General features: G+C 43.9%; 1 protein-coding gene across 2 annotated transcripts in view; it reads left to right on the plus strand.

Moving 5' to 3' along the window:
• The window catches only part of MGAT5B (alpha-1,6-mannosylglycoprotein 6-beta-N-acetylglucosaminyltransferase B), a 793,707-nt gene that overhangs the window by 699,537 nt on the left and 81,019 nt on the right, over positions 1–13,151 (plus strand). For both annotated transcript variants that reach the window (XM_078654621.1, XM_078654622.1), the window contains exon 15: positions 11,349–11,423. In XM_078654621.1, the coding sequence (XP_078510747.1) occupies positions 11,349–11,423 (75 nt within the window). The remainder of the gene's footprint in view (positions 1–11,348; positions 11,424–13,151) is intronic.

Genomic DNA, 13,151 nt, shown 5'->3' on the forward strand with positions numbered 1-13,151 from the left:
AAGCCATGCCTTCCCTGGACCGGAAGCAAGCTTCCGAGGACCGGTTTCTGGCATTACAGCCGTCTTCAGCCCGGCTTGCTTGAATCAAGTGGCAAAGTGAGCAAGGGACACACGTCTGAGCATACCCTGCCACGCTTATGGCGGCCAAAAGCGGTACAAAAGGGGGTGGTGATGGACGGAGCATCTGAACCAATCAAACACTCACACCCAGTCAAAAGATCTGGGTTTAATCCATCACCGTTCGTTAGCCCACTCTGCCACCCCAGTTCAGACATGGCTATATGCAAATCAGTCTGACCCTGTGCCCCATGGGAACAGTCCAGCCCGAACTGCCAAGCCATGCCTTCCCTGGACTGGAAACAAGCTTCCGAGGACCGGTTTCTGGCATTACAGCCGTCTTCAGCCCGGCTTGCTTGAATACTGGTTGTTTACTACTTACCTGTTCTGATGGTTCTGACAGTGGCCCGATTGGCCCGGTCCTGTATATAATCCCCTGTGAAGTATAAACTAGTGCCAGGTGGCACTGTGTACATTTGGGATTCAGTTCTAATGTGTTTAAGGATAATACAAAGGCTATTTTTGACATTACCTTGTGTGGAGTTTCTTTTGTGGTGTGCCTAGAGTGTTGTTGTTGCGTGAGTGTTTTGTGCAAACACTTTACACATTGTGTCTGGGATAAGCCTGACTGCTAGTGCCAAGCTACCAAGGGGGTGAGCAGGGGTTATCTTCAGCGTGTAACTCCTTTGCCGTGACTAGAGTGGTGGTTTCTGCCTGGCTCAGGCACATGCCTTAGCGAAGCAGAAATCCCATTTCTAACAATATCTTTGTGAACTACGCATAGATACCCCTAATCTCGACCCTTTTGGGCTCAGAAAGCCAATGAAATTTGTCTTCAGCTGCTGACAAAGATGTGTCGTTTGGACGAGATAGTGCTAACTTAGCCACGACCGTCTGGATGTGACTAAGCTTCTTGAGGAGTCTGGTCTGGAGGAGTGGACTAATGCATCCACTGTAGGGGTTTGTGTTTGACCTTATTCGCACAGGTTCAAATCCCAGTTGGTCCTTTCAGCTTTTCATTCTTCTGAGGTCAATAAAAAGGGTACTAATGAGTTGGGTAGGAATAAATATCTGTTCAGTTCCCACGTGTGAATGTGAACTTTACAAATACTCATGTTATGATGTGACGGTCAGATGCACCTAGAAACAAGGCAATGCAGTAATGCGGTCAACTCAAAATAAAATAAGTGACTGGACCACTTGCAGGCGGTGTTCATCAAGAAGAAATGGTAACATTTTGCAGATTAGCCTCAATAAGGATAAACAGGTAGTTGAAAGCTTGTTTGCCTTACCGGAGAGAGATCTGCGTCCATGTTCCGGGCCTACATTGGTTTATTTCATCCATTCTCTTATAAACTGCAAGTAACAAAATAGTGTTTTAGAACATGTAAGTATTCAAATTTGCTTTTAATTGTATTAATCCTTGTCTTTTTCTCAAAAGACTCTCTAAATAGGAAAGGACATGAAATTCTACAGGTTCTTAGTCAAGTTTTAAGCATGGTGACTCCTTTGTTACTCATTCTGGGTGCACTGACAACCAACATTTTTCGCCAGGAAAGGTTTTTGAGTAGTTTTTGCCTAAACGCTTGACTTTTTGGTTCCAGCCACCATTGAGTAATAATGGTAACAGTTCAACTCAGGAAGGTCCACTTTCAGTTTACTCAGCCGAACCTCAGCAGTCATGCTGATGGCACAGAAGGGGCAGGTTTCACAGCAGAAACCAAGATATCCTGCACTTACGGTGAGTGATTGCTGCCATTGGTAGCTCTCAAAGCCGGCCATGTTGCATTTGTCATCTCTTGTACCTCCAGCTAGGCCATGCGGTGGAACTGGTAGACCATGCCATACAAAGCGTTATAGTTATTCTTCTCCTCGCCTTGGGCTTCTCTTAGCACCATCAAGCCGACCCGAGACTGAGATTTCACCCCAAATGCTGCCTTCAATAATGAATATGTCTGCACTTCTCCTAGTACGACACTTAAGGCTTCCGGATCTGAAGTATTCCCAAGCCTCAAGGATGGTGAAGCAGAAATTATGAATTATTTTGTAGAACCGTTTTCAATAAAGATGGCATCTTCTCATTGACCAAGGCTGCTTGTCTTCTCATGAGTCTGAAGATGAGACCCTAATGCTCTTGTGATAGGATGGAATGAAATAATATATTTCCACACACCAGCCATCATTTATGGAACATTTTTGGAACAGCCTTGGTTATGAAGGGAAAAGTATTTAGGAACCAATCAAGACTTCATCTGGCTCTGAACAAATAGTTTGCGTGTGGAAAAAGAAGTTGGCTACTTGACTATGGTGGCCGAACAAAGACACACCGATAGGCTAACAAGACACCAGTTTAAAAATGTCGGCCCTTCACTTACATCTGATACTTTATTCAGGCATTCAATGTGCCATGCATTTTAGTACATTTATAGCTGCCTTTCCCATACATTACACACGTGGCACCAGTCCCAACTTTAGCGTGTTTTATGTGCAAAGAATCACCTCTTCCTTGGGGTGGAAACAATCCAAGAAAGAATAATAAAAAGAGCTACCAGGAGGAAGGGTTGAGGAGGGTATGGGGATGCCTCAGGTGAATTGAAACGTTTACATGCCACCACCCCAAATGTGCTTCATAAATTCCTCCGGTATAATTTATTAGCAACATGTTACTGATTTGTTCTTCTCTTGTGGGAGACAGATTTACAGAGCAAATGTATGGATCTTCCAAGCACATACGGCCTTCTTACGGAAGCTTTCACGAGCAGCCCTGCCTCTCTACCTCAAACCAGCTCTTTTCAAGACCGGTACTTGCCTCCTCAAATGAAATGTGACCGACGGAAGCCCTTAGGGGACATTCGGGAGCAAGTGAACGCGGAAGTCCAATTTAGGCCTTTTTAGTAGTCACTGGATGTCCCTACTGGTGCCGTATCAGAGTGATTTTCTAGCCGATGACAGTCCCCGGCGGACGCTAGATGTTTAACTCCCTATTTCTCGTCCTACCCCATCGGTCAGGCTCCCTCCTCTTGCCCCAACCCCCTGTAAATAATGACGTTTCCCTGCATTTTAATTGCATGCTTCAGAAGAGGCGGCTGGGGACTCATGCTTTTTAAATGATCACATAATTGAAATAGTAATTACTAGATTGTACTCTGCCCTTGCTTTGTGCGAAGCATTGCCTGCCTGGGTCCCCTGGGGTCCCTCCAGCGCACACAATAGTTTCGTTACCGCCTCATGTTCCTAACGGGGGACACGGATGGTCTCTGTTGTTTTCTCTTCCTATTTAAAAAGCAAAACCACTTATCGGGATACGCCAGACAATTAGCAAGGAGCGGAGTGCCGGGCACACAGTGTGCGAAGGCAAGTGTCGGGGCTCCGCCTACCGGGCACAGCTCGGTTCCAGTAGGACTGTACTGGGGAGGAGGTTTGCGGGGTCACGGGCACACGTTAGGGCCAAGGTCAGACTCTGCCCACGAGCTCGCTCTTGTCCTCTCTATTCTCTGTTGTCTCCCAATAAACGTCTTTGAAAACCTTATTCTCTGACTTCAGGCTTGGAGGCGTTTGCTTCCCAATCTGCTGTTTTCCCAACAGTCTTTATTCTGTCCCTTTTCCTAGTGCTCATTAATTCCTTCTTTTTATCTTGTTTTTCCCTCTCCCTTCCTTTTTGCTTTTCTTATTGTGTTGCCCCTTCTCCTCTTTCTCACACTCTCATGATTTTCTGTATGTTTGTCACTTATTTCATTAATTCTGTTTAACCAATTGCCCCTTTTTCTTGAATTTCTTCCTTTTACTTTTTACCTTGTTCTTTCTTATATTCTCTGTCCTATTGGGAACACAACAGAATATGTGAAAAAAGACCACAGCTGAAAGAAAACCTTAAGCCTTCAAATAATTTCTGAAGGACCAATAGGGAACTCATTGCACCACACACAGCTATGGTATATACGGCCATCCTCATCAATACCCTCATCTCTTGGCAAGCAAGCATTGTTTCAACCCCACACATGACTCTGTAATGAAAAGAGCATAGTCATCAACAACTTTTTCAAAAAGAAGATTGGCCGAAAACGCCAGATTCTGCTAACAGAGAAACAGGAGACATTACCACCCCACAGGACTCCCTTTCTGTTCAAGATCTATCCAGACTCCCCTCACTGAAGGTCACCTACTATGTCAGTATCACCCCCTTGTCTATCATGAATGCTATCTCCAATGAAAGTCTCGTCACTTTTGAACATAGTCAACACAATCCTAAGATAAGTTGTCTTCCAACACTCTCACAAGAACGGACAGATCTACCACTGCTGAAGAAACCCAACCTGGATCCAGACAACCTCGCAAACTACCGTCTCTGATATCCCGTCCACCATTCCTGGGAACTATCCTTGTGAAGGCAGTATTGAGCCAACTGAACTACATGCTCAAGCCTTGATAACTATCAGTCTTGGTTCAGGCCGCAATGCATTGCAGAGATGGCAACCATTTATGTGCGTGATGTTGAACTCCAATCACAACCGATAGGGACGCCTGTCTCCTCCTGCAGCTTTTTCTGCCTGCAGATCAGGAAACCATCAAGCTGTACACAACACTCTCGCATCAAGGGTGGACTTCAATGTCACTCTGTTGCAGTGGCTAATGTCTCCTCTTAAAAACAGACTCCAGTTCCTCCAGCTCCAAGACTATCCTCATATCCTGCAACCTTCCCAAAAGCTCTATCCCGATTCCTGTCACCAGTGATCTTCTACAGTTACAGAGAATCCCTAGATCTCTTGGCTGACCTGAATATCAATATCCGTCATTGTGAAGATGAGACTCATCTGTCCCCTAATGTCTCCCTGTTTCATTTGAACTTGACCATTTGAAGGATTGTTTCACCAGAATCCTAGCTTGGATGTTGACTGCTTCCCTCAGTCAGCCCTTCTACAGTGGAGTTTCTGTATGTCAGTAGTAACAACAAGCCGCAGGTTTGGCTCACCTTGATTAACCTTGATGGATCCAACCCTACAACTCGCCTAAAGCTTAAATCTAGATATCAATGTCAAATTTACAATCCACATCACACCCGAGTCAAAAATTGGCTAGCACTCGGTCTACTTTCCAGAAGTCTTCCATAATTGAACTTCAGAACTGCAGCCAGATCCCTGATCCCATCTTTTTGCCCGCCTCACTGGCATTAGAGAGATGCACCTGCCAGCTCAAAAGTGTCATCAGGGCTGCATCTCATGTGTTTAAATATCTTTGGAAGTAATATAGGATGACTTAATTGCAGTCTAAACATTCCCAGAAGTAAAATTCAACATATCACCTGTACCTTACTCTAATGTATAGTGTTTTTTAAAAATATGTTTGCTGATGATCATGTAGCCACCCTACATTTCTCCTGCAAGGATACCCTGTCTGCTTCTGCCCACGAAGTGGAGGTGGCCCTGTTGAGCCACCTTGAAACCGTGATGGAATTGCTGAGCTGCTGATATATTTGCTTGAGTGATGGCTCGACATATACATTCAGCTTGAAAACACTGCCTTATCTGGGAAAATTCCAAAGTATGGATATTTATTACCAATACTCCCAACTCACCCTACTACTCAATGATAATGCTATTAGGAAATCAACTGTGGACAAAGCAATGGAAAGCTTGGCTGCTCTAAGGGCTAAAAGGAATCTTTTTGAAGCCCTTTTAGAACTGTTGTCTAATCCAAAGAGACGACTGGTTTACGAACTCTTGGATTCTTTAACCTAAAGCTTTTAAGGAGTCTATTGGGCCAACAGACCAATCAGTGAGATGTTACCTAAAGACTCACTAAAAATCCTGATCGCTGACTATTGCTGACTATTGAGCAGAAATAGTAGCCAGGGAAAACATCCTGAAGAAATCCTTCTCTCAAGAAGTCTAGCATTCAGCATGGATTAGCGATTTTCAACTGAAACATTTCTAAGTTACACTCTTTCTGGAAGTTTGGCCACTGTTTCGAATAAGATCAATCAATCAATCAGGTCATTTGTAGAGCGCACTACTCACCCGTAGGGTCTCAAGGCGCTGGGAGGGGGGGGGGTGCCGCTACTGCTCGAACAGCCAGGTCTTGAGCTTCCTCCTGAAGGAGAGGTGGTCTTGGGTCAGGCGCAGATTGGTCGGAAGTGAGTTCCAGGTCTTGGCGGCCAGGTAGGAGAAGGATCTTCCTCCTGTTGTCGCTCTTCGGATGCGGGGGACGGCGGCGAGGGCGTGGTTGGTTGATCTGAGGAGGCGCTTGGGAGTGTAGAAGTTGATCCGGTTGTTGAGGTAGCTCGGGCCTTGGTCGTGTAGGGCTTTGTGCGCGTGGGTGAGGAGCCGGAAGGTGATTCTCTTGTTGACCGGGAGCCAGTGCAGATCTCTCAGGTGTCCGGAGATGTGGCTGCGTCGGGGGATGTCGAGGATGAGTCTCGCCGAGGCGTTCTGGATCCGCTGGAGTCTCTTCTGGAGTTTGGCCGTGGTTCCGGCGTAGAGGGCGTTGCCGTAGTCCAGTCGGCTGGTGACGAGGGCTTGGGTGACCGTCTTCCTCGTCTCGGTGGGGATCCACCGGAAGATCTTACGTAGCATGCGCAGGATGTTGAAGCATGACGAGGAGATGCCAGTGTTGAAGATGAATGTCAACTGCTACGTCTTTCGAGCATACTAACTTCTCTGGAACAAGCCTTTCAAGTTCCAAGCCGTTAATGTTAAAGTTTGCAGATGATTGTGTGAAAGGATTGTGTGACACTACAATGCATGACTTTACCATGCATGGCCGTTCCTGTCAATGTAGGAACATTTTGATGGATGGCTCTATCAGACATGAGTACCGTCCCCAATCGTTTCCAAAGTTTTTATTTTCCAAAACCAAGCTCCCAAAGTTGCAGTTTGCTTTTGAAAAAGAAAAAACGAAGGACCCCCTCACCATGGGAATTTTCTCCTATGGTGTGAGAGTAATTTTTCTGTTTTTTACTGTACTTCAATACTAGGGTATAGCTGATAGTGACATAGAGTAAAAACTCATCTAACGATCCACTTTAGATAGGTCAGGCGGTTGTAAAGGTTACTTCCAATGGCCCCTACTCTGTCAGTCTAACAGAGGAAGTTTTATGACGTCAGGTTAAAGTTTGCAGTCCGCCCAACTAAAATCAGGCAGGCAGACCTTGAGTTTGACAGACAGATGTTGCAGTTGCAACAGAGTACTCTGTCCACCGAACTCTAAATCAGTCCCAGAGCCTCACCTGATGTATATCACTATGGATCCTGCTCCTCGTGAGAACAGTCCATCCCGAACCTTGGTCATCTCACCCATTCAACATGCAGCCTAGTGCTTTTTTAGTAGGTAAATTTGAGACTCAATCCCCCATCCCCCCCATACCACCTCCCCCCGAATCTCCCTGACTATGCTACGCCTCTTTGATTTAAACTCTCTGTACATCAATCTATTGTTTTGTAAGTAGGTTATTGCTTTATAAGTCTGAAACATACGTATCTAATATGGCTTTCATGGCCTAAGACCAGAGGGGTGAAGCCATTGAAAACTTTTAGCTTAAAAAGCTGTATAGAAACAAACAAAAAGTAAATACTGACAGCGTTTCCAATATACCTAAAGGATGCACGTGTACACCAGAGCTAACTCATAAATTAAGAGATGGGTGTGCCAATTGACATTAGTTGGAGCAGAGGTTATTCTCTCAAGCTTGCAGTGGGGCAGGTGCTGACTCCAGCACACAGTAAAACCTGTAAAAAACTGAACAGCATAATCGGGTTCTAAGACCAGCATAGCCTGCAAGAGTGAATTACACCCTCAGAGAGCGAAAACAGGTGCAGCAGTGCAAATGTTCCTAACATACAGAAAAGGCAGAGCCGAGGCAACAGCAGCGCAATCTGCTATGCCTCACACACATCAGGCTTTACGCACACACGCGACGTCCAGCACAGGCAGCCATAATGATTGCTTTCATAGAGGTTCCATGTGTAAACAGCACCATTTCGCTCTGTTTTTTTTGTTTGCTCATATTTTCCGGGGTAGATGAATACTTTCTTATTTTCTATTATTTGACAACAATTAGACACCGAGGTCTAGCCTCCTGTTCTCTTTTGTCTAAATGCGCTATTTCTGTAATATTGGCTTTTAGCCCCTTCCCACTTGTGTTTTTCTGCGCACATTTGGCAAGGTGAAACCCCCCAGTGTTCCCTCCCCTCTAGCATTGATAGGCCAGAGAAATGTTTCTTCTCTCGGTTCAAAATGTTTCTATTTCATGAGTTCCATTGACAAATAAAAATGTCAACCAATAATAGTTTAGCCACGTTTTTATCGCTGATATTATTTTAGTAATATGTTTAATGAATATGATAAGACAGGTGCAAGTGTCTTTTGCACACACAGCAGAAGTGACAGGGCTGTTCGACGAGATGTGGCCTAATGTCCCGCATTCCAACTTTGGAACTGTGGAATCAGGTTCGAGTCCCAGATTTGGCTCTCTATCTTGTAATTCTTGTCAAATCACTGAATCTCCCTGTGCTTAAAAATATTCTGGCCTCGTGTAATGCAAACTGAAGGTCATATAAATCGCTTTACAGCTATGGCACAGTTCATACAGAGGTGCACGTGTGCCCTTCACACACACAACATGTTCTGCACGGCGGGTCGCAGGCAAGCAACCTTCCCTGACCCATTCAGTACAGGAACCGACACTGGCCGTGACAGTGCGGCGTGCCGTTCTGCAAGGAAAGCACCCGGGCTCTGGCAGGGCTATGCACATTCATTGTTGTACTGGATGCTGTGAGGCGCAGCATGCTGGCACTGCCACGCCGGGAAGACCTGGGTTTAACTGCCCCATTGGCATGCAGTGAACAAAGTGCCTTGGTGTAATACACGGCCCGCCGGGAGGAGCTCCCTGCTGCCAACATGACAGCCTGACAAGTCCAATTCTCGAGGCTTGCTTATCCCATCTGTTTCTTGGCAACAAGCTCTTTACCCGCCATTATGCCTGGAGGGCCTCGCACCGGTGGGCTTCAAGATTTGCCTGCAGTCATTATTGTCCCATTATGTCATCCCTCCCTCGCGCCCCTCCCCGACCCCACCCCCCACTCTCCCCGGCGCAGGCTGCTGGCTGTATTTTCACTGCAGATGCCACTTTTGGTCATTATTCTGTCTTCAACTCAGGTGACGTCTAATGCAAGGCTTACAGATGTACGTGGTTTTCAGTGCACATGATTACAAGCGCGTGAGTCGTGGGGGTGAGGGGTCTGTAGCTAGACCCCTAGACCGAGTTAAGTTCAGATTGCTGCCCTATAAACACCAAGGTGACGACGATGGAAGGCATGCAGAGGGGAAAGCAAGGGGTACCGGATTTGCAGCCTTGCCTGTATTAAGTGGAAACCGCCCCGAGTTAGTGTTGCAATTGTAATCACATCCACCAAGATTACATTAGTGGCCAGTCTATGCAAGATACGAGCAGTAGTCATCTCAGTGCATTATGGGTACTACATAACTGACATAGCGAGATGCCCCAGGCACCACGGAAATAAATCAGCAATATGCTTCCCCAGTGTCACATGATTTATCACTCAAATGACAGCTTTACATTTATTTTGAAAATTCAACCATGTTTCTCCAAACAGCAGTTCTGAAAAGACACACATTTTCGTCTCCATACACAAGTTTCGATTTTGGCATTCATACATTAATTCGCTCAACCAGAAGTATCTAGATTAGTGAGCTGGACTGCACACTTGAGAGCGACCTGCAGTTGGGGGAAGAGCTGCTCTGGGAATCGAGAGTTTGAGACTGCTCGATATCATTCACCAGATCGCAGTCTCTAACATCCTATTCCTACAGAGAAGATTGTCCATCACATTGCGTGTTAGTAGGACACACTGCAGTTCAATGGCCAAAGACGAGAGGGGTGAAGTCAATGAAAACTATAAGGTAAAAAAGCTATAGAGAAGCAAACAAAAAGTAAACACTGACATTGTTTCCGAAATACCTATAGGATGCACCCAAACACCAGAGCTAACTCATAAATAGAGAAATGGGTGTGCCAATTTGACCTTAATTGGAGCAGAGGGTATTCTCTCGAGCTTGCACTGGGGCAGGTGATGACTCCAGCACAAGGTAAAACCTGAAAAATACTGAACAGAATAATCGGGTTCTACGACCAATATATATGATGATACATTGAATAGTCAGCACAGAAGGGCAGGGTATTTTTTTGTTGAGATGGAAGATGCACCTTACACAAGAGCTCGCTTCACTTTCTGACCATCTCTTTCTGGATTTCTGTGTTGCTCTTCTACTTCCTACTCTTGCTGCACACACTCTGTCTCTCTCATTTCTCTGAGGCTTCAGTCCGATGTAGAATGTATAGCATGTCCAGCGGGGCTTTGGTGAGTACTAGGAGAGCAGGGTAGTTTAATAAGATGTCGGATGAGTTCCACAGGGGCTGACAATTGAGACTTTTAGAAGTACTGGAATGAATGTGGCACAGACTAGAGTGAGTCTAACATGAGTTAGAGTGAGTTCCCAAATTGTTGTAATCAGTTATATAAAAGCTGGAGTGAGTTTCACAAAGGCTGGCGTGAAGATCCACAAGGGCTGGAGTGGATTCCACATGAGCTAATGTGAGTTCCACATAGTTCACCAAGGTCTGTAAGAGTTCTGAAATGGTCTGCAGGGTTCATTGATGGCAAGACTCTGTTCTATGGAGGTGGTTTAATTTCCACAGCAGTTTACCAGGTCCCACAAGAGTAAAGTTGGCTCCATTAGAAACTAATGGATTCTACTAAAGCAGGAGTCAGACCTGAAAGGGATGGGACTGAAGTGAGTGTCACAGGGTTGGAGTGAGCTATCTAAGGTCTGAGATGAGCTGCTCATTATTGTAATTATTCCTTTGTATTCTCTCCTTCTTATTGTTCACATTATTTATTATTGTTATCAGTTAAGATAACTGTATTAATATGTTTCTTGTCATTATTATTATCTTTATTAATATTACTGTTGTTAGTTTTGAAAACAGCAGCAACAAAACACGATAATGATTGTTAGTATTATTCATTTTTGCATTTTTATACTGTATTTTATGCCCATACGTGTCTTTTGTAAGTTATGTTAACTATAGGCCTTTCCATAACTCAGTTAAGTGGTGCTCACAAGCACTGAGAATAATTATTCACCTTATGGGATAAGATCCACAAAGTCTGTGGAATGTAATTAACAGAGACTAGATTAAACTTCACAAAAATATGAATCTTCTCATGAGCAAAATGTTAATTTGTTCTGGATATCTCACTGTTTCCTTTCTCTAGGTGGATCCATACCTGCCGTTCGAGTACACATGCGGGGGGATGCTGGAACGCATTCATGTATACATCCAGAACCAGGTCTGTTCCCATTGAGCAATTTTAATTCTGAATTCAATCAACAGCTATCCACTTCCCTATGTAGCCATATGCCCTTTTGACCACAAAAGAACTTACCTGATTCAAGTCTTCTTTCAAGCATGCACATCTTTGTCCTGGTACACCTTTTGTTAATTGCTTAATTTGTCTCCCAAAGTAACAACCCACCCATGGGAAATTATATATTTTTCATTCATCTGGCTACTGACTTTCAAGTTGTGCTTTGTGTTTATGGTACCATCTGATTTTGATACCCATGTAGTGAGATCTTTCTGATCTTCGATTCTCACCTTACACAGGCGAAAAGTAAAGGCGTTTTAATCTTTAATCTGTTTATACAATAAACAAACCTTACAAGAGCAGTATGTAAAAAGCAGAAAAACAATCCTTATCAACAATACAATATAAACAGTTCAATATAAAAGATCCAGGGATTCATGATCACATTTTCCAAACATATTAAACATACCTTTGTCGTTAGATTTGTAAGACCAAACACACAACAACATCACACACTTTTAAATCATCCAGTTTACAGATGTATAAAACAGGTTCATTTATGATAAATAATTTTACCTTTTACAAACAGTAGTTTTAAAAATTGGCTTGTGGCATTCACATAAAATGTACAAAATAATACAAAATGTATTGCTGATTGTATTGATGATCCATCATATGGGCAAAGGAATCTTTTCTGGTCCCAGTGCACTATTTTAGGAAATGACACCATATGATGGACTATTCCTGAATGAAAACATACTAAGCTATATGTATGGTATGAGTTCAAAACATTAGAAAGATACATTTGAATTCCATCAGTCTGATGCATGGCTAGATAACCTCTAACTGGCGATTTAAAAGAGCTCCAATGATATTCTCTCATGTTTTCTGTTACCAATAATCAAAACCTTCAATTAATTTTTTTATATTGGTTTATCTCCTCCGAAATTTCAAAAAAACACCTGGTGCATTCAACTTTTTCAAGATATCTGAAACATTTTCTAGCCATGGGTTTTTTCAGCATGATCAAGGGCAAGACAATCCTGTAGTATAGCCCTGGTAAACAAAGTTTACCAGGTCAACCTCGAATCTGGGGAACCGGGTTCGAGTCTCGGCAATGACGCTGAACATCCTGTGATTCTGGGCAAATCACTTAATCTCCCTGTAGCTAACAAAAATGAATGTGTCCTCATGTAAAGCAACTGGTGGTATGTAAAGCGTTCTGATACCCGATACCTTCAGGTCAAGTTCGCGCTATGTAAAACTCCGTAAAAAAAAAAGTCTCTGTTTTATGACAGACTGCATACCAAAGAAAGACAGGTTTTATATATAAAATACCTTCAATATGTGAAATTCCAAGCTTTTTATGAATAATAAACACAGAGCTCGAATGTGGGAGTGCACGTAATCTCCTCAGCAATGTACTTTCTTGTTTTTAATTACATCATTTTGATCGAATCTCCATAGTCCCGCCCCATCCATGGCCCCTGCAAGACACTTACTTTTATAAATCGCCAACATTTCTCCAATAGGTTTGGTACCCAACTTGGTGGCAAATTCCATGCATCTGTGGTCATACACTAAATAAAGCTAACACAAGGCAATGATGGACAGAGCGTTGAAACTTTTCAGACACTCACCCCCAGTCACAGATCTTGGTTGAATCCATCATCATTCTTTAGCTCACTTTGCCACCCTAGTTAAGACCCA

Source organism: Lissotriton helveticus, chromosome 7, assembly GCF_964261635.1.
Source record: "Lissotriton helveticus chromosome 7, aLisHel1.1, whole genome shotgun sequence".
Lineage (NCBI taxonomy): Eukaryota > Metazoa > Chordata > Amphibia > Caudata > Salamandridae > Lissotriton > Lissotriton helveticus.